The 25096-nt window shown below is 33.0% G+C and overlaps 1 protein-coding gene across 3 annotated transcripts; it reads left to right on the forward strand.

The window, feature by feature from the left end:
• Nucleotides 1-2876: 2876 nt before the first annotated feature.
• Nucleotides 2877-8867, forward strand: LOC112703388 (thiosulfate/3-mercaptopyruvate sulfurtransferase 1, mitochondrial). 3 transcript variants are annotated; one of them, XM_025754809.3, is made up of 12 exons: nucleotides 2877-3139; nucleotides 4101-4286; nucleotides 4922-4981; nucleotides 5143-5205; nucleotides 5342-5466; nucleotides 5578-5740; nucleotides 5900-5959; nucleotides 6374-6432; nucleotides 7202-7283; nucleotides 7843-7906; nucleotides 8004-8071; nucleotides 8599-8867. In XM_025754809.3, the coding sequence occupies exons 1-12, from the start codon at nucleotides 3035-3037 to the stop codon at nucleotides 8695-8697; spliced, it is 1134 nt and encodes a 377-aa protein (XP_025610594.1). In that variant the 5' UTR covers nucleotides 2877-3034; the 3' UTR covers nucleotides 8698-8867. The 3 variants fall into 3 exon arrangements, with proteins under 3 accessions (XP_025610594.1, XP_025610595.1, XP_072055712.1); XM_025754810.3 differs by lacking the exon at nucleotides 2877-3139 and adding an exon at nucleotides 3148-3282; XM_072199611.1 differs by lacking the exon at nucleotides 2877-3139 and adding an exon at nucleotides 3164-3249.
• Nucleotides 8868-25096: the final 16229 nt, after the last annotated feature.

Here is a 25096-nt window from a genome sequence, read left to right on the forward strand (position 1 = left end):
TCACATACAGCCTGCCACAGAAGAGATCATTCACAAGCAGAGAAGACAGTAATACCAGAGTTAATTCAGAAAGACAAAGAAATTCCAATCTTCAACTATATTCCTATTACTGGTCACATTCTAGTTTGCAAAGTATTTTCTATCCCTTTTGCTTTATTCCTTTCATGTCAACCCAGTTTAGATTTCACAAATTCACAACCTTCTAATTCGCCTAACTAAGACCTGCAAGATAACCATAGCTTGCTTCAAACCACAATCCTCGTGAGATCGACCCTGACTCGCTCAGGTATTACTTGGACGACCCAGTGCACTTGTTGGTATAGCTGTACAAAAGTGTGGGAATTCATGCACGAAGTTTTTGGCGCCGTTGCCGGAGATTATTGAGTTTGGACAAACTGACGAATTGTCTTGCTCCCTAAATCAGGTACTTTATTTCTTGATTATTTTCAATTGAGTCTTTTATTTTTGTTTTTATCTTCTTTATTTTTTCGAAAAATTTAAAAAGTTTTTTCAAAAATATTTTTCTTTTCTTTGTTTAATTCTTGTTCTTCATTAGAGTATTACATGTTCGTGTTTTTCAATTCCAAAAATTTTAAAAATTTTCCAAAAACCTTTTTCAAAGCAGTTTATTTTCAAGCATCCTTAGCTTTCTGTTTGAGTCTTTTGTGTTTGTTCTTGTTGAGTTTTTCGTTTTCTTTGAGTCTTTCATATGCAGAATCTCTCGATAATGTCAATAGGATCATCAACATACCGCCACCCCTTTCCATCTATTCACATCACAACCATCAATCCATAACCCAACAACCCAATATCATAATAACCATCAACATCCAGCAATTATTCAATCAATAATAACAATATCACCATGAACACTAAGCATTCCACATACACATACATTCCAGCCTCTCATATGGTCAGCTAGCCTAAGTTTTCACACAACATTATATATTAAATACGCGAAACCTAAACCATACCTTGGCCGATTTCCACGTATTTTTTGAGACACCACCAAGGCACCAAACACAACCCTCAAGGTTCAAAATCTCCAAGACAAGGTCTCCCAAACTCCATCAAGCTTCCAACATACACATATACAAGCCTAATTCACATACATCACACATAGATACCCAAATTCAATATCCAATACACAAATTCAAGGAATTGACTAGGGTTGATGATCTTTACTGTACCCACGGACCAAACAAACTAAGCCCAACAAGTTCTGCAAGCTAGAACGAACCTAAAGAACCAAAATCAACAAATCTCAACATGGATACTTACTAATTTTTGAAATTCAAGGGGGTAGAGAAACTGGAGTGAAAATGACGCTTACCTATGAAATTATTCCGGTAGATTTCTAGATCCCGACGCAGTGGTCCCGTGGTCGCAAACAGTGCGGGGTGCGGTGATTGGAGCTCGGAGAGAGGAGATATTTTGTTCACAAGGTTAGGGTTGAAAGCTTTTTCCCCACTTCTTTCCTTGTTGTGCAGCGTAAATGAAGAAGAAGGAGAAAGGGGGAAGCTGTGGTTCATTAAAGTTAATGGGTTGAGTTGGGTCTTGGGCCCAGTTCGCCCAGTTCGGTCTGTTCGGCCTAATTTTGGGCCAAATTTTTTTAAATTAGTGTCAAAATTCTCGTTTTAATGAGCTCTGTCTTATTTTACTATAAAATTTGCATTTCTAATTTCTTTTATTAAAATTTAATTTATTAATTAATTATTCACTAATTTTTCGGGGTTTACACTCATCATATATAGTCGTTTGTATATATTTCGGATATTTTGAATGGGTGGCAAATGGGAAAGCCTGTCCCGTTCCGCCAAAAACCTGTCCTTTGGCGGGCTAGCCCACCCCGTCCCGCCTAATGAGGCGGTCTTGAAATTTCACCCACCCCACTTAACAGCGAGCTGGCGGGCTGGCTGGCCAAGCCTGCCAAATCTCTTTTTTTTTTACTATTAAATATTAAATAATATAAATTACCAAAAAAGTATTAAATAATATATATAATTTCACAACTGTTTTAATAAATTTATAATTTCTAAATACATAAAAAATTATATTTTCTAAATTCACAAACATTAAAATCTTTATAATTATAAATATGTAATAAATATAATCATAAACCAAGTTTTTTGAAACAAAATAATAAAACCAACATTGTCCAAAATAAAATAAATATTGTCCAAAATATATAATTAAACATCTACAAGTTTATAACATAATCAATCAAAAGTAAAGCATAATCCAAAACATTAAATTAGAACATTTTCAAAAAATCTTAAATCCGACGAGAAAGCCTGCCCCACCCCGCCAATACCCACCAAAACTCACGGTTTAAGTGGTGCAAGTTAGACGAATTTTTAATGTGTGGCGGTCTCAATTTTTCAATTCAGTCTACCTTTTTTGGCAAATTACGCTAACGAGCTCAACAAATTTAGGTCCGTTTGTCACCATAATTGTGATCCAATTTCTTTTACGTATATATCCTGAGTACTGAATATTTGGTTTTTACTTTGTGCCTTATTCCGAATGCATTTTGCAAAGGTATAGTTTTTGTTGAATCATATCCTGGTGACCGAGTATCCAAAATACGTATTAATGTGTATTTGAACACATCTAAGATGTATAAAATTATATATATTAATAAATATTTTCTGCATTATGAATTTTGATAAATAATATATTTAATTAGTTTAAATAAAAAATCCTTTAAAGTTGTCTTTGGTTGAGTATTAATTTTGTATGAAAAATTATATTTGCTTTTAATTGCTTTTAATATATTAAAACCCGATTTAATGTTATCTTTTAAGAAATAATCCAATTTCTATAAACCGTGTTAATTTAGGGACTTTTTAGTTTTTACTACTAATAATTAGCATGGTCGTCGTATAGTGGCAATGGCCCATTGAGCTAGAGACACTCAAGAGAGAGAAAGAGAGTGTGTGACGGTGAGAGAGAGAGAGACACACACACGAGCTTTGGCTTTTAGCCTTTGCAACCTCTTACTAGTTATATTGTGTCAATTTCATTCATCAAAATGGCTTCAACCCTTTTGAGAAGGGCACTCTTGAGTGCTCGCTTGATTCACCCTTCCGCCACTTTCCCACCTCAAACGTCACAGATTCTCTCTTCCTTATCCACTGTAAGTATCATAATTCTTATTTTAATTCACGTTCTCGATTGCTTGTTCGTTTTTTCCATTTTTTTTATATCTAAGAAAATTGGCGCTCTCTCGCTGGATGCTTTCATGAGGTTATTGTTGTTTTCTTGTTCTGGCCTTCTGTGGTATGCGATTGTCTCGATAAAGTTTAGAAATTTTGTGTGTGTGGAATTGGGTTGTGTTGCTAGAAAGGTGTTTGTTTCTTGTTCCGTGTGGTAATTTCCAAAAAGAAATGAGTTTCATATAACATCAGTTTCCGTTGATTAATTTTTTTTTTAACTGTGTCAACTGAAGTGCTATCAGCAAGTCAAATTCATAACAAACTGGCTCTGGTTTTGGTTTCTTTTCTTGCTAGTTCTTAGTCAAAGGATATTATCTGACTAATTAACTGAATTGAAACATCTTTTTGTTGTTTTTGATTATAGTTTTTGCACTAGGAAATTGGTCCTCCTTGTTTAAAATTTCAGTCACAGTAGCATTTGGTTGCAGTTACATAACATTTAAGGAAAATTCATTGTATGTGGCAGAAATTTTGAATTAGCAGGATTTATCGTTTCTCTTTTGCACCTGTGAGGTATCATCAATTCTAATACAAGTTTTGGTTTTCTCTATATAATTACATTTGTGTTCATTGGTTGTATGAGGGAATCACTGATACACACAATTGATTCTGATGTTATTATAATGCATGAAAAGTTTAAAAGAAGCAATTTCACAAATGTTATCTTGTACAGAACTCTTCCCTTTTCAATCTAAACTCTCTTTAAGTTCATCGTTTATTTTAGCATAAACAGAAAATAAAAATATTGATGAAGGTAACTCACTAAGTTATTACCGTATTATCCTTTTGACCTCGATGATTTTTATGTTTCTATTAATTAGAAACAGAAAAAAGATATTATGGTAGTGAGCTGAACTATTTATTGTATATTTTCTCTTCTAGGTGCAGAAGCGGCTGCTATTTAACGGAACTGTGAAAACCTATACAGTTCATAACCCAAAAACAACTGGTTGGATTCGTTGTATGGCTTTCTCCGCAGAAGCAAAATCCACAAGATCTGTATCAACAAATGAACCAGTTGTTTCTGTCGATTGGCTTTATGATAACCTTAAGGATCCTTATGTGAAGGTACTTGCTTAGTCTTCTTTATTGCTTGCTTGGCAGTGATCTTACGGAATTTTAAACTCTATATTTCTAAGGTTGTTGCTTCCTCCGTGGAAACAACCACTGATGTAATTATCAGGTTAGATTGTGTATATGCGGACCTTTCCTGGACCCTGCGTTAATGCGCGATGCTTGTGTACTGGGCTGGCTGCCTTTATTTTATCCATTCCTGCATGTGTGTTTTGCATACCCCAGAAATGGCAGACAAGGAAAGTTCTGCATTCATTAATTTGATCACATGTGGAAAAAAAAAAAAAACCGAAATAGCTCTTTATTGATGGCATGCATTAATTATTACTTTGTTATTGGCAAATTATTGACTAAAGATCCAAAAACTTGTGTGATCTTGATGTATTAGGTTTAAGAATCTCGTTACACCATACAGTATGTGTATTTATGGCATGTATTAAAATTTGATGAATTGTATAGTCAGTTCTTGGTTCTTTGCATAAACTGAATATGCTATTTCAACTTCTTCAAAACTTCCTAGCTCCATATACACTGTCTGAAGGGTACATCTTCAGAAATGGTTCCATAGTTTCATTTTAATTACGTTATCCATTCAAGAACTAAGGCTTATCTTGTGTATTTGATTTAAGGTGTTGGATGCATCGTGGTACATGCCGGATGAACAGAGGAACCCAATCCAAGAATATCAGGTATGGACATGATTTCTCAGGATTTGCATTCTTGAACTTTGAAATTCTGTTGCAGAGTACGTGGCATCATTTGAATGTATCTTCTACAATTACTTACTTCTTTGGTTTTTGTATCCTAGCTTCCCAATCATGTGTAATTTGTGTAATGCCACATCCAACAGGTTGCTCATATTCCTGGGGCCCTTTTCTTTGATGTTGATGGAATATCAGATCAAACTACAAAAGTGAGTTTATCAGATCAGACTACATGTTTATGCATGTGTCTTATCAATGTGTGACATCATGCATATTGTCAGTCAACGCTATTACATTTTACATTATGACTAATATTTAAAGCTCCACTCTTATTTTTTTGATTAGTTGCCACACATGTTGCCGTCAGAGGAAGCTTTTGCTGCCGCTGTTTCTGCTCTTGGCATAGAGAACAAAGATGATTTGGTTGTTTATGATGGAAAAGGACTATTTAGTGCTGCTCGTGTTTGGTGGTGAGCCATGCTGGTTGTTTATGAACAATATATTATTAATGGATCATGTAGTAACTGATTTCGCTATCTTCTTTAACTAATACCTGTTTCCTCTTCTTTTGCTTATTCAAGGATGTTCCGGGTATTTGGCCACAATAGGATTTGGGTTTTAGATGGTGGCTTGCCAAGATGGCGTGCATCGGGTTACGATGTTGAATCCAGCGCCTCTAGTGATGCTATCCTTAAGGCTAGCGCTGCTAGTGAGGCTATTGAAAAAGTGTATCATGGGCAAGCAGTAAGTTTGGAATTTGTCCATGTATTTTAATGTGATAATGTATTTGTATTTTTTCTTTTGACTGCCTTTCTTTTACATGTAGTAAACGTGTAATGTCATAATGTGAACACATTCATTTTGTTTTTATGGTCGCTTCTTATATGTATGTTTTGTTACTAGGTTGGCCCAATCACTTTCCAAACAAAGTTTCAGCCTCATCTTGTGTGGACACTTGATCAGGTTGGTTGCATTATATACATCGTCTGTGAAAATAAGTAAATGAATTATAATACGATCATTCCATTTTAGAAATTGGATGTTCAAACTGATTTAATCACTTATGCAATTATTTAAATCATGTTGGTAATATTCTTGCTTGTGGAAATTTTGGAAGGTTGCATCCTAGAGAGCCCAAAATTAGTTAGATTTTTTTTTAAAAATATCATTATTGATTGCTTATGAAGCCAAGGTCTGAATATAGCAAAGATGTTTGATAAATTGACATCTTTGTTAGATTAAAATGAACTTTTTACCATAAATAAACCTACAGATAGCCCACAATACATGCAGTAATCAAATATTATATCAACTATGAGAGAAATTGTAATGCTTTAAATGTTTCCTTATTTCTTTTTTTCTTCTCTCGCCTTTCAGGTTAAGAGAAATGTTGAAGAAAAGAGTCACCAACACATTGATGCTCGATCACAGGCCAGGTACTTCATATATCCTCCAGACAGTTTGTATACTTTTTGCATGATTTCATGTATTTGCACGCATGTAGTGGATAACTATATGTTGGCACTTTCAAGACAAAATAAAATGTATGTTGATAAACTGCAATCTGTTTTGTGATTATTACTATTATTATTAACAATGATCCATAAGCCTTTATGTAAGTCCTGAAGTAATGAGCTGATTTAGCAAAAAGAGTAATTTTTAAATCTGCCAATTGGAACCTCAATGTGAATCTGGTTCTATATCATTTCAACTTTTTAAAAGGAAACATAAAAGATACTCATTTTGTAATGGTGGTTGTTTCTTGTTCATTAATCTTGCAAGGATTGATAAAAGTCAATTAATCTTTCATTATCAACATGTCAAATTTGTTAACATGTCAGGTTTTGTGAAGCTGAATAACTATTAACTAATTGAGAACATTTAATTGTTTAGAAGCATGTGTTTCATGTGTGAAATAGTTGCTTATTATCTCAACAAGCAAGTATTACAGTTTTAAATATTTAATATAATATAATCTGAATGATCTTGGGTGTTTAATTTCCCCTCCTAACATGAACTTTAGTATTTTGAGGTTTCAACATCCTCCCACTGAATATTTTCTTGTGTATAAATTTCTTACCCCATAGTTCACTTTCTTTCCATGGATTAGTAGCTTTCTTTTTTTGAGTGAACAAAAGTTTACTAGCTTAGGGATTCTGTTCCTGATATGTGTCTTGTATTTATGGAAATTTTATCGTTTGGCAGGTTTGATGGAGCTGCACCAGAACCGAGAAAGGGAATCCGAAGTGGTCATGTACCTGGCAGCAAGTGCATTCCATTTCCCCAGGTACAGCATATTGTCATGTCGATTTTGTTGTGATTTACCCACTAAACCAAATTATGGTTCATTTGGTTTGTGTTCATTTTCTATTTTTATTTTTAGTATTTTCTGTTATCTGGATTTTGTGAAAGAAAGAGTGAAAACAATAAAGTCTTCTTTTCTGTTTTTTTGCCAAAAAAATTCTGAAAATAGAAAAACACTGAAAATAAAAACAGAAAATGAAAATGCAAACCAAACGCAACCTAAATTTTTTACTTATAGCACTATCCTCTGCTAAATATCTGGCTACCCACTTTTCTAAATTGCAAGTATAAAGAAGCTGCTTCGTGTTTGTTAAACTGTTGCATTCTTATAAAAACGGGTATTTGCATTGTTATCGTATTGTATTGGGAATGGGAAAGAAGGTAGTAAAATGCACACACATGTATATTTTTTGGTTTTAAACAGAAAAAAAAAAACTGCTTTTACCAACTCTATGTAGTTCTAAACATTATATGTTAAAGCTTTTACAGCATTTAGAATTTTTCAATGCATGCATACACATATATCAGTTCTTTGCCTGTAGTTGCTAGATGGTTCACAAGCATTGTTACCAGCAGATGAACTTAAGAAGCGATTTGAACAAGCTGGTACGACTAAACCTATGTTGATGGATATTTATAATGTTGAAGTTAGTTTACTTCCTTTGTTTTTGATACTTGTATATATTTTCCAATTCCTTTACAGGCATCTCATTGGAAAGCCCTATCATTACTTCTTGTGGAACAGGCGTAACTGCTTGCATTCTCGCATTGGTACATCTCTCGTTTAAATGAATTGAGTGTGTTCTTTGCTTTGGAAGATGAATATGCCTAAAGTTTACTACGACTATGAATCGGATATTGCTGATTTCATTAAAAACATGAATTATAGAGGATATAACTAACGGGTACTTTGCTTCCATTTTGCATTTGGACATGGTTTAATATCTTCAAGTAGGAGTAAAAGAACAAAGTAAAATAAAATATAACTTGATATAGCTGTAGGTTGATGTTTCTTTAGTTTCTTGATATTAAAACAGGAGTCTCTGGAAATTACATGAATTTTTCATATTAATTTGAATATTCAGATTTTAGTCTTCTCTAATATTCATTAAACAAAATCTTTTTATATTATTCAAAAAATATATATATTTCTAGGTGAGTATGGGAAGACTATGTCATCTAGGCTATAGCTCGTTGGCATGTTAATGTTACCAATTAAAACATTATTTATAGAAAAAATTATAAAATTTAAAATTTCAATGTATTATGTTTATTAAAGTAAAAAGTTTTTTTTGTAGGGTCTTCACCGACTCGGAAAAATTGATGTTCCGGTTTACGATGGATCTTGGACAGAATGGGGAGCAAACCCTGATACTCCTGTTGAAACCTCATCTTAAGACTCAAATATATAGTTTAGATTACCATGGCACCTTGTACAACTATAGTTTCTTAACAAAAGTCTCAGTTCTCAAACATGTTGAGCACACCGTTTTTCATTCACTAGATTGATTGCATGTGTTTATGGCAAACATTAATTTATGTGAAAATAATGGTAGGGTTATTCTAAGGTATAGATATTTTATGCTGTTGTATAAGGTTTTATTTTTGTCATTATTATTTTTCTAAACAAGGTATTATTTCGAAATTGGACAAACATCCTTTTGGTTCAAATTAGGGTGGTTTCTGGTTTCTTAGCTATCAACTATATTACCAAAATGCTAGTTAGGAAACCTCTTCACCATATGCCTAGCTATTGCATTTCTTATTTGTTTTAGGTCTTCTCGCGAATTTTTCTCATAGCCAAAAAATGTATATTTTCCATCATGATCCATTTTGACTTAAAAGTTATATTGTTTAGAGTATTGTTACATGAACATTTAAGATTGAAAATCCTAGAATGAAAATAAAAAGAGTGAATACCCCATCCGGCCTTTGACAATTATCTCGAAAGGACAACGAGGTCCCCAAGAAAAAAAAACACCCAATCGGGTCCCTAATAATTTTTTTTTGGGACTGATTAGTCCCTGTGCCAAAAAAAATAACATTAATTTTTTTTTGGCACAGGGGCCTCGTTGTCCTTTCGAGGTAATTGTCAGGGGCCGGGTTGAGTTTTTTTTTTGTCAGGGACTGAGTTGGGGTTTTTTTTTTGTCAGGGGCCTCATTGTCTTTCGAGATAATTGTCAGGGGCTGATTTGGGTTTTTCTCAAATAAAAAAAAGGGGTATGATAGAGTCAATATGATAAGGTATGCGGTGACGTACATAGTGGCTTGAATGGTTCCTGTAGGTAGAATGGAGCAGTTGATGATTACTTCTATTTTTTTTTGATCGATGGATTAGAAAGAAAGGGGAACATATGCCATTTGAAATAAGGAGTGGTTGGTTAATCTTGTGAGCCTGCTGTTCGTGTGTTGTTGTTGTTGTGCCTTGAGGTGTAATTGTTATATGATTTAATAAACTCTTGATTCGTGATTTATATTTTATGATAATGCCAAAAGAGATAGATCATGAATCAAAGATTTTTCTTCCGATTTTGGATTGATTTAAAAAAAAAAACCTTTTTTATTGTTTTGATAAAAATGGAGGATGTGGATGTCCATTTCCAAGAGAATCACATTAAATGAAAGTTGAAAAATAAACATTTCATGCATGTATAAATAGGACATGATATGAGGCCGTATAATTTTCTCCCTCTCTTATACTGCTAACTCACTCTTCTCTTTTATATTTCTTTATTTTATATTTGTATCTCTTCCTTATTTATTTAGTTATTTTACAACACGTTATCAGTACGAGACTCTGATCAAATTTTAGAAAGACTCCAGGTAACAAATTTCTATTATGTCGAAATTCTTTCATCTTGAATTTAATGTTCTTGATATATTTGGAAACGATTATTTATCATGGATACTAGATGTTAAAATCCATCTTGATTCAATGGATCTTTGAGATACCATTAAGGCTGAAAATAATACATCTCAGAAGGATAAAGCTAAAGCCATGATTTTCGTTTGTCGTCATCTTGACTGAAAAATGAATATCTCACATTAAAAGATCTTGCAGATCTTTGGAAGGACCTTGAAGAAAGGTACAATCATTAAAAGACGGTGATACTTCCTCAAACACGATATGTTAGAGAAAACTTTCTCAACCTTCCATGCCTCGAATGTGCTCCTGCAGCTAGGGGTGTACATGGCCCGACCCGACCCGGCCCGGCTCCAAACACTTTAGGGGCTAATTTAGTGTGATTTCATCGGGTCTAGGGTCGGGTAAGGGTCTCAAAAATAGACCCAGTCATTATTTCGGGTCGGGTCCAGGCCATATTCGGGTCACCCGAACTCGGCCCGGTGGCTCGGTCATCATACACAATTAATATTTGTGTTATTAGTGATAGACGATGGTTATTCTTATGTAGAATTTAAATATTGTAAACCTTAATATTTTGTGTTATTAGTCATTATAAGATTATAAGTTAATGTTTTATGTTAAAAATGTCTAAGACTTTAAACTAATGCATAATATTGTGTTATTTGTATTGATTTAAATATTTGGTGTTATTAGACAATATTAGTATTGATTATGGTTATGCTTTAATTTTAGAGAAAGGTTGGTTCTAGTTATATTTTTTTAAGTGAATTTTACTATGTGAATTGTGAAATAATGATTGGAGATTAGGTGATTTTTACATGCTAAAGACCTGGTTTTTACCCGATTTTTACCCGGCCCGAAGGTGCGTAGCTTTCATCGGGTCTAGGATTGAGTTAGGGTGTAAAAGTTAGGCTCGGTCTATATTTCGGGTCGGGTTTGGATTAAGCCAAACCCGATGTGACCCGGCCCATGTACACCCCTACTTGCAGCAGCAGTATCGAGAGAAAGGATTTAAAAAATATTCTGAGCTAATTTTTTGCCTTCTTGTTGCTGAACGCAATAATGAATTACTCTTAGGAAATCATGAAGCGCGCCCAACTGGCACCGCCCCATTTCCTGAAGCAAATGCGGCAAATCATTACCCTAGAAGAGGTAAATGTCAAGGTTTTGGTAACAAGAAAAATTATGGAAGGAAAAAGAATTACGTTCACAAGAAAGGATTTCACCAAAAGTGGGATAAAGAATGAAATAATGGGCAAACTAAATCAATTGAGGATAAATGTTTCCGTTGTAGTGGAAAGAGTCATTGGTCACGTACCTGACGTACCCCCAAGGCACCTAGTCGATCTTTATCAAGCATCTTTGAAAAAAGACGATAAAGAAAAGGAAACAAATTTTGTTTCAAATGATGTTGAAAATTTTACCACTCATTATGATGTATCTGATTTCTTTGAGAATCTTGAAGGAAATATTGACCATTTGATCAATGATGGAATAGTTTAATGTGTGTGTTTGTTAAGTATTCATATGAATAAATAATGTAAGAAACTTCTTGTTAAGTTTTATGCATTTGAATTTCAAGTGTGATATATATAAATAATGTTTGATAAAATATTTATATTTATGAATTTCAAAATTACTGAACGTGCCAAGATAATAATAACAAAAATTTTTAGTATATGATACTATGTACTGTACTTCTTAGAAAAACGATTTCAATTAAGAATATAATTTTACTGTGCATATACTTTTACTCATTTTATTATTATTATTTGTCTTTGAAGAGAATGGCAAGGACATATAATGAAGATGTATACTTTTCGGATAGTGCAAGTTCGCACACCATTCTCAAAAGTAATATATATTTTACCCATCTTGTGCCAAAAGAAGAATATGTTAATACTATTATTGACTCAGGCAATGTGATAGAAGGCTCCGGAAGAGCTATAATTTTGTTTTCTAGAGGAACAAAATTCATAATAAATAATGCACTATTGTCTACTAAGTCTATAAGAAACTTATTGAGTTTCAAAGATATTCGCCGAAATGGATATCATATTGAGACAATGAATTAGGGAAATCATGAGTACTTATGTATCACAACTCATGATTTAAATAAAAAGGTTATATTAGAAAAGTTACCCTCACGTTCATCTGGGTTATATTAACCAAGATTAGTGCAATTGAATCACATGCCATTGTAAACCAGAAGTTTACTAGCCCAAATGAATTCATAACTTGGCACGACCGATTAGGTCATCCGGGAACAACCATGATGAGGAGAATTATTGAAAACTCCTATGGACATTCACTAAAAAACCAAAAGATTCTTAAATCTAGTGAAATTTGTTATGCTGCATGTTCTCAGGGGAAGTTAATTTTAAGGCCATCACCAGTAAAGATTGGATTTTAGCCCCCTGAATTCCTAGAAAGGATTCAAGGCGATATATATGGGCCTATTCATCCACTATGTGGATCTTTTAGATATTTTATGGTCCTAATAGACGCATCTTCGAGATGGTCAAATGTGTGCTTATTGTCTTCTCGCAACCTGGCGTTTGCGAGATTTCTGACTCAAATTATTCGATTAAAAACATATTTTTCAGAAAATCCAATCAAAGCAATTCGTCTTGATAATGCTGGTGAATTTTCTTCCCAAGCATTTGATGCTTATTGTATGGCTAATGGAATAAGTGTTGAACATCCAGTAGCTTATGTTCACACACAAAATGGGTTAGCAGAATCACTTATTAAATGCCTCCAATTAATTGCTAGACCCTTACTTATGAGAATAAATCTCCGAACCTCAACTTGGGGGCATGCTATTTTACATGTCACAACACTTATTCATTTGAGGCCAACGAGTTATGCAATTAGCTTTTGCCCAGCAGCCAAATATTTCCCATTTAAGGATATTTGGGTGTGCGATATATGTTCCCATTACACCACCTTCTCGCACCAAAATGGGACCCCAAAGAAAATTGGGGATATATGTTGGATATAATTCTTCCTCTATAGTGAGGTATCTTGAGATACAAACTAGAGATGTATTTAAAGCCCGATTTGCGGATTGTCATTTTGATGAATCAAAATTTCCAACATTAGGGGGAGAGAATAAGCTTCCTGAAAAGGAACTTAATTAGAAAGCATCATCTTTGATGCATTTGGATCCTCGATCAAGGCAATGTGAATTAGATGTTCAAAAGATTATACATTTACAAATGATAGCAAATGAATTGCTTGATGCATTTTCTGATACAAAGAGGATAACTAAATCCTATATACCAGCTGAAAATGCTCCAATTCGAGTTGATGTCCCAATCGAACAAATTGGCACCGAAGCAAATTCACGCCAGAAGCGTGGCAAGCCTGTCGGTTCCAAAGACAAAAATCCTCAAAAAAGAAAAGAGGTAAATACTATTCCTGTTGAAAAATACATAGTAAAGACACCTGCAGTTGTCCAAAATTCTGATATAGTTTTAACGCCAGAGGACGTTCAGGTACCTGAAAATTGTGAAAATGACGAGATCTCGATAAATTATGTCTTTACAAGAGAGAAATGGAACCAAAATAAGACAATTTTCAATAAAATATTTTCATATAATGTGGCATTAAGTATCATGCATGAAAGTAAGGATCTTGAGCCAAGATCATTCGAAGAATGTCGACAAAGAAATGATTTGCCAAAATGGAAAGAAGCCATGAAGGTTGAGTTAGACTCACTTGCAAAACGTGAAGTCTTTGGACCTGTAGTCCATACACCATAAGATGTAAAACCTGTTGGATACCGATGGGTATTTGTGAGAAAACGAAATGAGAAAAATGAAGTTGTACGCTACAAAGCTCGACTTGTAGCACAAGGTTTTTCACAAAGGCCCGGTATAGATTATGAAGAAACGTATTCCCCTGTAGTGGATGCAATAACATTGCGTTATTTAGTCAGTTTATCTACATATCATAAAATGCATATGCATTTAATGGATGTGGTAACAGCTTACTTATACGGCTCATTAGATCGTGATATCTATATGAAAGTCCCTGAAGGACTAAAGATATCTAAACCATCCAATGAATATTCGCAATGGTTATACTCAGTCAAATTGTAAAGATCTTTATATAGTTTAAAGCAATCTGGACGAATGTGGTATAATCGTCTTATTGAGTATCTGGCCAAAAACGGATTTAAGAATGATGATATCTGCCCGTGTGTTTTCATAAAAAAATTTGCATCTGGATTCATTATAATTGCTATGTACGTTGATGATTTAAATATCATTGGAACTCCTGAAAAGATTCCAACAAAAAAGAAGAGTTTGAGATGAAAGATCTTGGAAAGACTAAATTTTGTCTCGGCCTGCAGATCGAGCATACAAAAAATGCGGTCTTTATTCATCAAACAACATACACAGAAAAGATCTTGAAGAGATTTTATATGGATTAGTCATTCCATTAAGTACCCCAATGATCGTAAGATCTTTGGATGTGGAAAATGTTCAATTCCGTTCTAAGGAAGAAAATGAAGATATCATTGACCTTTATATATACACTTATATATATATATATATATATATATATATATATATATATATATATATATATATATATATATATATATATATATATATATATATAAGAAACAAACAAATGATATTTTGCATCTTATTCCTTTTATTGTGATCAAAATCACAATAAAATTTAATATATAAATAAAATCAAACAAACTATCTGATTATAAATATAACTTTTATATTAAAAAAATGATGATTTAATCACAATTAAATAATTAAAATAAATTAACTATTAATTTATTAGAAAACCATCTCAATGGAAATAACTGCATCGAATGCTTAAAATTTTTTTTGAATTAATCCTATTAATTCACAAATTTAAAGAAAATATGAATAGGAATTTAAACACAAAAAGCCAAAGCTCTGATACCACTACAGGATTACCATGTTGTTCATAACACATAGCGGAAGTAATAAAGTAATCCTAAAGATCTATTTTGTGCTTAAACTTTATTCCAATAATAAACATATAGATCAGATCTTGATACCTTTAGACGCTTTAGTAAAAACTTTATTCTTCGATTGTACGAAGACTCTATGCATATCCACACCGAGACCAACATTTGCTGCCAATTCCTTGACCAATGGACATCTGATCCAAATTGAGAAACCTCTTGCAACTCTTTGCACACCATAAAATTCTTCTCCAAGAATTAGGCTCACATACATTTATATGCGTAGAGGTAAAGGAATAAAACCCTTGTATTTTATTCTCATCACCGTCACATTCCTCTACTCTTAACATACATATATATAGTATGAGATTTGTTACTAATTTAAATTTGAATCTCAATTCAAATTTAAATCATATCTTAAAATTCTAAATCTGAATCCTTCAAATTGATGAATCATATCATAACTCAATTTGAAACAAAATCGATTTGGATCTCATCCAAATTTATAATTCAAATTCAGAAATAGAATAACTAATTATTCTCAAATCTCATTTAATATTCTCAATTATAATATTATTATTATATTCTTGGTGCTAGCAAAGAATATAATAATATTCCATTTGAATTAATATAATTATTTATTTGATCAAATCAAAATAATAATTAAATAATTCTACAGCAAAGATTAGAACACTCGTTAGTGTGTGACCCCATAGATTCAATACTAAGCGGGTAGTAAATTAGTCATACTAAATTTACTAATCAAGGTTGGTGTCTAGCAACACTCCTCAACAACCCGATAGTATGAAGTAATATATTTTTACTAAGAACCTTAAAAGAACAAAGTATAGTTCCTTCTATCTTTCCAGCTCTTGGTTAACCCTTAGAGTATGGTTTAATTGTTAAACTCTAACTTGTTACCATTATTATAATGAACTGTAAATGACCTAAAAAACTCATTTCTTCATTCATTCAATCTCCTTGGCCAAGGTTTTATTCATCTCAGTCATTATAATCATAGAGCTCAAACTCTTTACCGAGAGTTGACGGATTCCTTATTGACTAATAATTAATTCTACAAGTATTTAAATTATACCCAATATCCTTTTAACTAGCATCCTAGGGTATTAGGTGTCCGGAATCAAAGTATAATAAATACATTGTCAATTACTATGACAGTCGCAGGTCAAAGGAAATTCTCTTACTATGTTCATCTTGAGAATATCCTATTGACAAATATATAGTAATTATAACAATTAGGAATTCTCAAAGTGAGTCAGTTCAATGGTCATATCTCTATATGCTCCATCTATATATATAATTTAATAAATGAGATCTATTAATCTTTATCCAACGAAGACCATTATATATATATATTGATTTTTTCGGATTATTAATGTCTTTTTTAATAATCCTATGACCAAGAACAATTTAGATTAAATTATAAAATATTTATCTCTCAATATTATGATCACTATCACAATGATAAATCTCTAAATCTAATCAAGTACCTTATTATATTAAAATTTTAAGATAATAACAATAACAAATTATTTGACACATAATTGATAGGATTGTGGTCATACTACTTATTCCCAACAATCTATCACTTGCACGAGAGCCAATCATGATACATTGGATCTTGGGCATACTGTTATCTCAATAATCTCTCACTTGCACTAGAGCCAATCAATGATGTGTATAATTTTTCAATGCACGTTTGTGTTTATCAAAACTCTTTTGACTTTAAACACCTTAGCTTTTGAGCATATGTGCTTGACTTTTTTGTAAAATATACCTAGTGTATAATAAATATCATATTTTCTCAAAACATGAAATCTCCCACTACAATAGTGCATAATTTTATTTTAAGGACAATTCTTATTGAATATGATTATAAAAAAATCTAAGTAACCATTAGATCTATCTTTATAGAATTGTATCATTATACAAATAGGCTACTTTTTCGAAAAGTTAGTTTGACGATAAAACCTTTTATACTTTCAGGAGAAAGTATATCCTCTATTGAGTGGTAAACAATTCTAATAAAAGTAATTACTCCCACTTTTTTTTAAGATGGAATCCTTTTTCTAAAAAGGAGTTTAACCTCTTATCACAGACACTTTATCATAAGAAGAGTGATAAAAATAATCTCATTATTTTTTTAGGGTAACCAATAAATCTCGTTTATCGGACCTAATATAAATTCTATTGTTGTGCAATCTCTTAACACATATAAGACGTCTCCAAACTCTAATATTCTTGAGTCTTAGCTTATGCCTTTTCCATATCTCATATTGGTAAAAAATTGATTTAGTGAGAAATTTGTTAATTTAGCAACATTTCTAAAATGTAGTCCAAATATTTAACAAACAATACTCAACTAAATTAAATTTCATGTTTTTTTTTAAACATGATAGGGTACATAGAGTGCTAATATTTGTGCATTGAGAATCTCATTCTCTATTCAATAGAATATCAATTAGATAATTAGAGATTTTACTTTAAGCTCTTATAATAAAAATACTCAATATGTAAGACCTGGTTAATTAACAGCTAATTAACCCATAAATGAGAATTTATTCTAGAAAGCCCAAAATATGATTTTTATGGCTTAATGTGATAGAAGAGATTGAGACAAGAATTTCGGTACCAATTTTATAGAATTCGGACCAATGGGACCGAACGCGCCAAACCGGGCCAACCGGACCCAAAGTGGGCCCTTGGCCCAACATAACTAAACCAAAACCCTAGTTTTCAGCATTCTCTCTCCTCATTAAACACACTCACACATTGGAAATGGAGGCCATGGAGGGAAGAACACTCTCTCAAGTTCTTTCTCTCACTTGATCTTCAAACCACCATAACTTTTGATCTAGAGCTCCGATTGCCGCTCCGTTTGCGGCCACGCGTTTACCGCGGAGAGCTCTACAAAACCCATACAATTAATCTTGAGGTAAGCCACGTTTTTCTCTTCGAATTTCTAGCCTTGATTTCGAGTTTCATGAGCAAAAATATTGAGATTTTGGGCTCTTTGATGTTATAGGACCCAACTCTCTTGAAGGAGAAGGTTAATCTTGTCTCTTTGGACCTTGGGTGTGGTAAGATTCTCAACCCTAGTGTAATTTGTGGTTCTATGATGTTTGGATTTTGAGATGTTATGTATGGGTGTGATGATTGTGGCTTAGGTTGTGTATGTGTGAATATTGGAGCTTGATTGGTGACTTTGAAAAGCTTGAAAAAGGGTTTGGTGGTGAAAAATCTGTTCTTGGAGGTGTTGAGGCCTTGAGAGCTTGAGAAAAAGTGGTTTGGAAGTGCTCCGGTTGAGCTTGGGAAATCGGCTAAGGTATGGTTTCGGTTTCTCGTATCTAATATGCAATGTGGTAGGAAATACTTAGGCTAGAGGCCCTAAGATAGGCATTGAATTGTTGGTGTTGTTGAATGGTTGATATATATGATGTGGTCATATATGTGAGGATGATTATTGATGCCTTAATGGTATGATGTATGAGAAATATGCATGTTATGATATATGCTTGATGATTGGTTATGGTTGAAATGTGGATTGAACCATGTTGATGGTGAGTATGATATTGATTGTGTATGATGATGATTTATTGGAATTGGTGTTGTTGAGAATTGGCATGAGGAAGAGTATAGGATATGTCAATGTGTTTGAGTTTGAGCCACTTGGGTGAAGTGGGTTAAAATGATGGGATAGTGATTGTTGTAAATTGTGGTAATGTGTCAAAGTGTGAGTTGAGGAGGCTTGATGTTGAATATGATATGTTTTGATTGATTTCAAAGAAAAGGGATGAAATTGGCATGTTTTGATTGATTTTGAAAAGAGTTGAAAATGACTTGTTTTGAAAATGGCACTTTGTGGTTTTGTATGAAAAATATAATTTTTGGGCATACTTTGACGGGACATAACTTGGACTACAGATCTCTATTTTGTGCCAAATCTGTTTAGAAATGAAATTAGATCCAGGATGTCCATTCCGTTCGAAGAACGGGTGAAAAACGATTTAAAATGAGGAAGTTATGTCCGTTGGAAGATTGGGGGTTGAATCTGTGAATTCTGCAGCTTTTAACTTAGAAAATTTTTAGCAGAATGACCCCTCGCGCGTAGGCGCACTTGGCGCATACGCGCCGTTCTTCCAGAAAGCGCCATCCATGCGTGCGCGTGATGTGCGCGGGCGCGCCGATGTGCTGCACCCAATGCCCAGCCATTTTCCAGAAAGTTGTGCCAAAACTGTGCCAGATTTGTGCCTGGGGCACGATATTACCCACGCGTACGCGTGGCTGACGCGTGCGCGTCGATTGGCTAATTTTCAATCCACGCATTAGCGTGCATGACGCATACGCGTCGATGAGTTTTGTGGCCATCCACGCGTGCGCGTGGAGTGCGCATACGCGTGGCCCTGTTTCCATCCCAAAGTTGATTTTTGAGTTTTAAAAGCCAAATATCATACTTCTAAGACTCCGATCTCACTATTTATATCTTAAATCATTATGATATGCCTAGCTATTAGAAAAGGAGCTAGGGGATGTGGTAACTTGTGAGTGAAGCAAGGGAAAAATGAATGATCAATGAGGATCAAAGATGATTATGTGAGAGGCGGAGGATGGTGGTGGAAGTGCTTGTTATGCCATGGGCCGAAAGGCCGTAATTGTTAATGAAATGGCTGGTTATGGATTTAACCATGAGTCAGGTGGCTGGTTATGGATTTAACCGTGAGCCGGATGGCTAGATTATTGTTGTGTTACGGCGGAGCCATGATTATGGCTATGTATAAATGCATATATATATGCTATTGAATGAATTGTGAATGTTGCACTTCCATTATCGGAGATGATAGTTTACCTGGGAGAAAGCAGTGGCTAGCCATCACGTGCTCCAGGTTGAGACTTGAAGCTCTTTTGACCCTATGTCGTCAGGGTGGCCGGGCACTGTGAAAGCCTCGGATGAGCTCACCCCCATAAATATTCACCAGTGAGGGTGATGGATATGGATCATGATTATGATCAAGTTTATATTGAGTATAACTCAAGTTGGGGATTCACGACAGAGGGACAGTCCAATGGTTAACTACCAGGACTTGTCGGGTTAGCTCTATAACCGACAGATGATATCATCAGCCGCTAGGGACAGGCATTAATCATATGCATACTATATGAATTGTTTGATATTGCCTATTTGACTGCATATTACTTGCTAATTGTCTAAATGCCTTAATTGTTCCTATTTGTATATTTCTTGTTTGATATAACCGTGTTTGCTATATTATACTCCTGCTGGTGGATGGGAGGTCTGAAGGAATTGGAAAGGGAAGTATTAGTTAGACTGAAGAATCTTTAGTCAGATGCCCTTTATGGTTTAGCTTGTTTATAAACTTTTGAATTATCTGGAGGAAGTTCTAGGATTGCCTTCGGCTTTCCTCTATTATTATGTATTATATATGTGGAAGCTGTTACCATGCTGGGAACCTCTAGTTCTCACCCATGCGGATTTTGTGGTTTTCAGATGTAGGACGTGAGGTTTCTCGCTGAGGCCTGCTGGAGACTTCTGGATTAGCAAAGATCCTTTGTTCTTGGGGACTCTGTTTAGTTTATATGTTTTGCTTAGATACTTTTATCTCCCTTAAATAATACAAACTGTGATGACTCCTCTTATGGGAGATTTTGGAGAATAGGTTTTATGTATTTGTGTCCCTTTGGGTTTCTTTTGGGGTTTTCCTTATTTTATCATATGTATATATTGCTATGCTCGGACCGGTTATCTTCGCAGCCGAATTTTGAGTTTTGATATTCCTGTTCTTGACACTCCTTTGTATATATATAATCTCGCGTTGGTTTATCCTGGTTCGTTACGTTACCGATCGGAGTGTTGCGCTTTCGAGTCGCGATTTTTTTGTTTACCCTTTTTTCTACACAGGCTCCTAGTTATAATCAATCATTCATACTACTATACGTACTAAATTTTTATTTTAGAGGTCGTAATACCTTGCCATCTCTGAATTATGACTTAAGCATAAGACTCTATATGGTACGGTGTTACACAATATCTTTATTATTGGTCAAACCAACCCTTAAGAGCAATTTTGATTGGCATCCTCAATACTCATATTGAGTTTTTCTAAAAAGATCACAAACATTAATCATATTAAGGCCAATTATAAATTGTTTGTAACAGTATAAATCTCCAAAAATGCCTGCGAGAACAATTCTCGCTAAAGTCATTTGCCTAATGGCATTCTAACTTCTAAAGTTGTTTAATTCAAAATATATCGTCCAATACTTCCACTAATTTAAACAAAATTTTTGATAGTCATACTATCTTATTTTGGGGACCATACATCTTCTCAAGATGTTTAATAATAAATAGTGGGTAGATGCTTTTGAATTGGAACTCATGGTTGTAAAAAATAATACATATTGCAGTAAAGCAATATTTCAAATACTTCACAAGTACTGACTATTCCATCATTAATTTTATCCGAGGATATTATTTTAATAGAATTATCATCTCCATGACCTTTTATACATGAGAACTATTCTCAGATGTTAGCTAATATATTACTTTCAAGTATGCCACACAAAAAAGGGCATATTTAAAATTTTAAAATATGAAAGTAAATCAAGAAATCTATATTTCTGAAAAAAAAAATTATTTAGAATCGCGAATGAGTACCTTGGTTGTCAAGTTGTTACTCATACCTAATCTAAATAAACGTGATTAAATTGCATCCCATACAATTATAATCCCAAATAATTATACGGTTGTGAGACAATTATTTAACTGAATTATACTTTATACACCTAGGTTGTCTAGGTTCAAGTATAAAATTAATTCTCCTTATACATCATCATATGCATAAATAAATTCTATCTTTGAGTACAAGTTTTTTGGTTATCAGGTTGCTCCTTGTAAACAAGAGATAAATTTATTTTTGGCAAACTCCTAACTTTTAGGATTTATCTCAATTGTTAGAGAATTTCTACCAGTATTCATGGATTAAATTTTATACTCTCAAGTTGTCTAGGTAAAAGTATAAAATTAAATCCTTAATACATTAAATGTATAGACTGGTTATTATCTTGAAAATAAAACTCCTGGTTGTCAGTCCGCTCTTTATAATCAAGAACATTAGAAAAAACTAATTTCTAAAATGATTGTGTTCAAAACACATTAATCAAATCTAAATTTAATATTTAATGGACTAACATTTAGCCTTATAGTACTGTCAAATCAAATTTGACCTTTATATATACACTTATATATATATATATATATATATATATATATATAAAAGAAACAAATAAATGATATTTTGCATCTTATTTCTTTTATTGTGATCAAAATCACAATAAAATTTAATATATAAATAAAATCAAACAAAATATTTGATTATAAATATAACTTTTATATTAAAAAATGATGATTTAATCACAATTAAATAATTAAAATAAATTAACTATTAATTTATTAGAAAACCATCTCAATGGAAATAACTGCATCGCATGCTTAAAATTTTTTTGAATTAATCCTATTAATTCACAAATTTAAAGAAAATATGAATAGGAATTTAAACACAAAAAGTCAAAGCTTTGATACCACTGAAGGATTATCATGTTGTTTATAACACGTAGCAGAAGTAATAAAGTAATCCTAAAGATCTATTTTGTGCTTAAACTTTAATCCAATAATAAACATATAGATAAGATCTTGATACCTTTAGACGCTTTAGTAAAAATTTTATTCTTCGATTGTACGAAGACTCTATGCATATCCACACCGAGACCAACATTTGCTGCCAATTCCTTGACCCATGGACATCTGATCCAAATTGAGAAACCTCTTGCAACTCTTTGCACACCATAAAATTCTTCTTCAAGAATTAGGCTCACATACATTTATATACGTAGCGGTAAAGGAATAAAACCCTTGTGTTTTATTCTCATCACCGTCACATTCCTCTACTCTTAACATACATATATATAGTATGAGATTTATTACTAATTTAAATTTGAATCTCAATTCAAATTTAAATCATATCTTAAAATTCTAAATCTGAATTCTTCAAATTGATGAATCATATCATAACTCAATTTGAAACAGAATCGATTTGGATCTCATCCAAATTTATAATTTAAATTCAGAAATAGAATAACTAATTATTCTCAAATCTCATTTAATATTCTCAATTATCATATTATTATTATATTCTTGGTGCTAGCAAAGAATATAGTAATATTTGATTTGAATTAATATAATTATTTATTTGATCAAATCAAAATAATAATTAAATAATTCTACAACAAAGATTAGAACACTCGTTAGTGTGTGACCCCATAGGTTCAATACTAAGCAGGTAGTAAATTAGTCATACTAAATTTACTAATCAAGGTTGGTGTCTAGCAACATCCTCAACAACCCGATAGTATGAAGTAATATATTTTTACTAAGAACCTTAAAAGAACAAAGTATAATTCCTTCCATCTTTCTAGCTCTTGGTTAACCCTTAGTGTATGGTTTAATTGTCAAACTCTAACTTGTTACCATTATTATAATGAACTGTAAATGACCTAAGAAACTCATTTCTTCATTCATTCAATCTCCTTGACCAAGGTTTTATTCATCTCAGTCATTATAATCATAGAGCTCAAACTCTTTATCGAGAGTTGACAGATTCCTTATTGACTAATCATTAATTCTACAAGTATTTAAATTATATCCAATATCCATTCAACTAGCACCCTAGGGTATTAGGTGTCTGGAATCAAAGTATAATAAATACATTGTCAATTACTATGACAGTCGCAGGTCAAAGGAAACTCTCTTACTATGTTCATCTTGAGAATATCCTATTGACAAATATACGGTAATTATAACCATTAGAAATTTTCAAAGCGAGTCAATTCAATGGTCATATCTCTATATGCACCATATATATATATATATATATATATATATATATATATATATATATATATATATATATATATATATATATATATAATTTAATAAATGAGATCTATTAATCTTTATCTAATGAAGACCATTATATATATATTGATCTTTCCGGATTATTAATGTCCTTTTTAATAATCCTATGACCAAGAATAATTTAGATTAAATTATAAAAGCTTTATATCTCAATATTATGATCACTATCACAATGATAAATCTCCAAATTTAATCATGGACCTTATTATATTAACATTTTAATATAATAACAATAACAAATTATTTGATACATAATTGATTGGATTGTGGTCATACTACTTATTCCCAACATAAGGGTTATCGCGTTTTCGTGAACGAATGAGGGTAAATAAGTTATTTCACAAAGAAACAAGTAAAGGTAAAGGTCGAAACGAAAGAAAGTTGAGATTTTGGACATGGAATATAGGCACTCTAACAGGAAAATCTATAGAGGTGATGGATATCATGACAAGGAGGAAGATTAATATCATGTGTCTACAAGAAATAAAATGGGTCGATGTGAAGATTCCGTAGAGATTTTTTTTTGCTAGGCTCTTATGTCAACACACCCTCATTCACACCACCACCTCCGCCATATCTTATATGCAATGTGTTGCGAATTGGGTTGATGATCTTGATAGAGCTCATTGCCTCACATGCTACCTTCATGTCTCTAAGGAAAGAAGATATACTCTCCAATTCTCGGAAGATACGCGTTGCGAATTGGCTGCGTCTATACTTCTAATCGCAAAATTTGGTCAGTATTGCAAGATGAAGTTGGTGTGCCATTCCTACGACCCTAGTTTCAAAAATTCTAACCCCTTAGCGCTCCGGGGCGAGAGTGGAGGACACCTTACGCGCAAGCCGACTCTACGAAGTCAGAATTGAATAATTTTTTTGAATAAATTAGTGTTTAACAAAAATAATTATGATGCTGATTTTTTAATAAGACTATTTTTAAAAAAAATAAATAATTAA

Source organism: Arachis hypogaea, chromosome 7 (assembly GCF_003086295.3).
Source record: "Arachis hypogaea cultivar Tifrunner chromosome 7, arahy.Tifrunner.gnm2.J5K5, whole genome shotgun sequence".
In the NCBI taxonomy this organism is placed as follows: Eukaryota; Viridiplantae; Streptophyta; class Magnoliopsida; order Fabales; family Fabaceae; genus Arachis; species Arachis hypogaea.

Excerpts from the sequence above, each read along its gene's own strand:
- LOC112703388 (XM_025754809.3), top strand. The coding sequence starts at position 3,035 with ATGGCTTCAACCCTTTTGAGAAGGGCACTCTTGAGTGCTCGCTTGATT. Across the intron at positions 3,140-4,100 it reads TTCTCTCTTCCTTATCCACT|GTGCAGAAGCGGCTGCTATT; the intron begins GTAAGTATCATA and ends TTTCTCTTCTAG. Across the intron at positions 7,907-8,003 it reads GAAGCGATTTGAACAAGCTG|GCATCTCATTGGAAAGCCCT; the intron begins GTACGACTAAAC and ends ATTCCTTTACAG.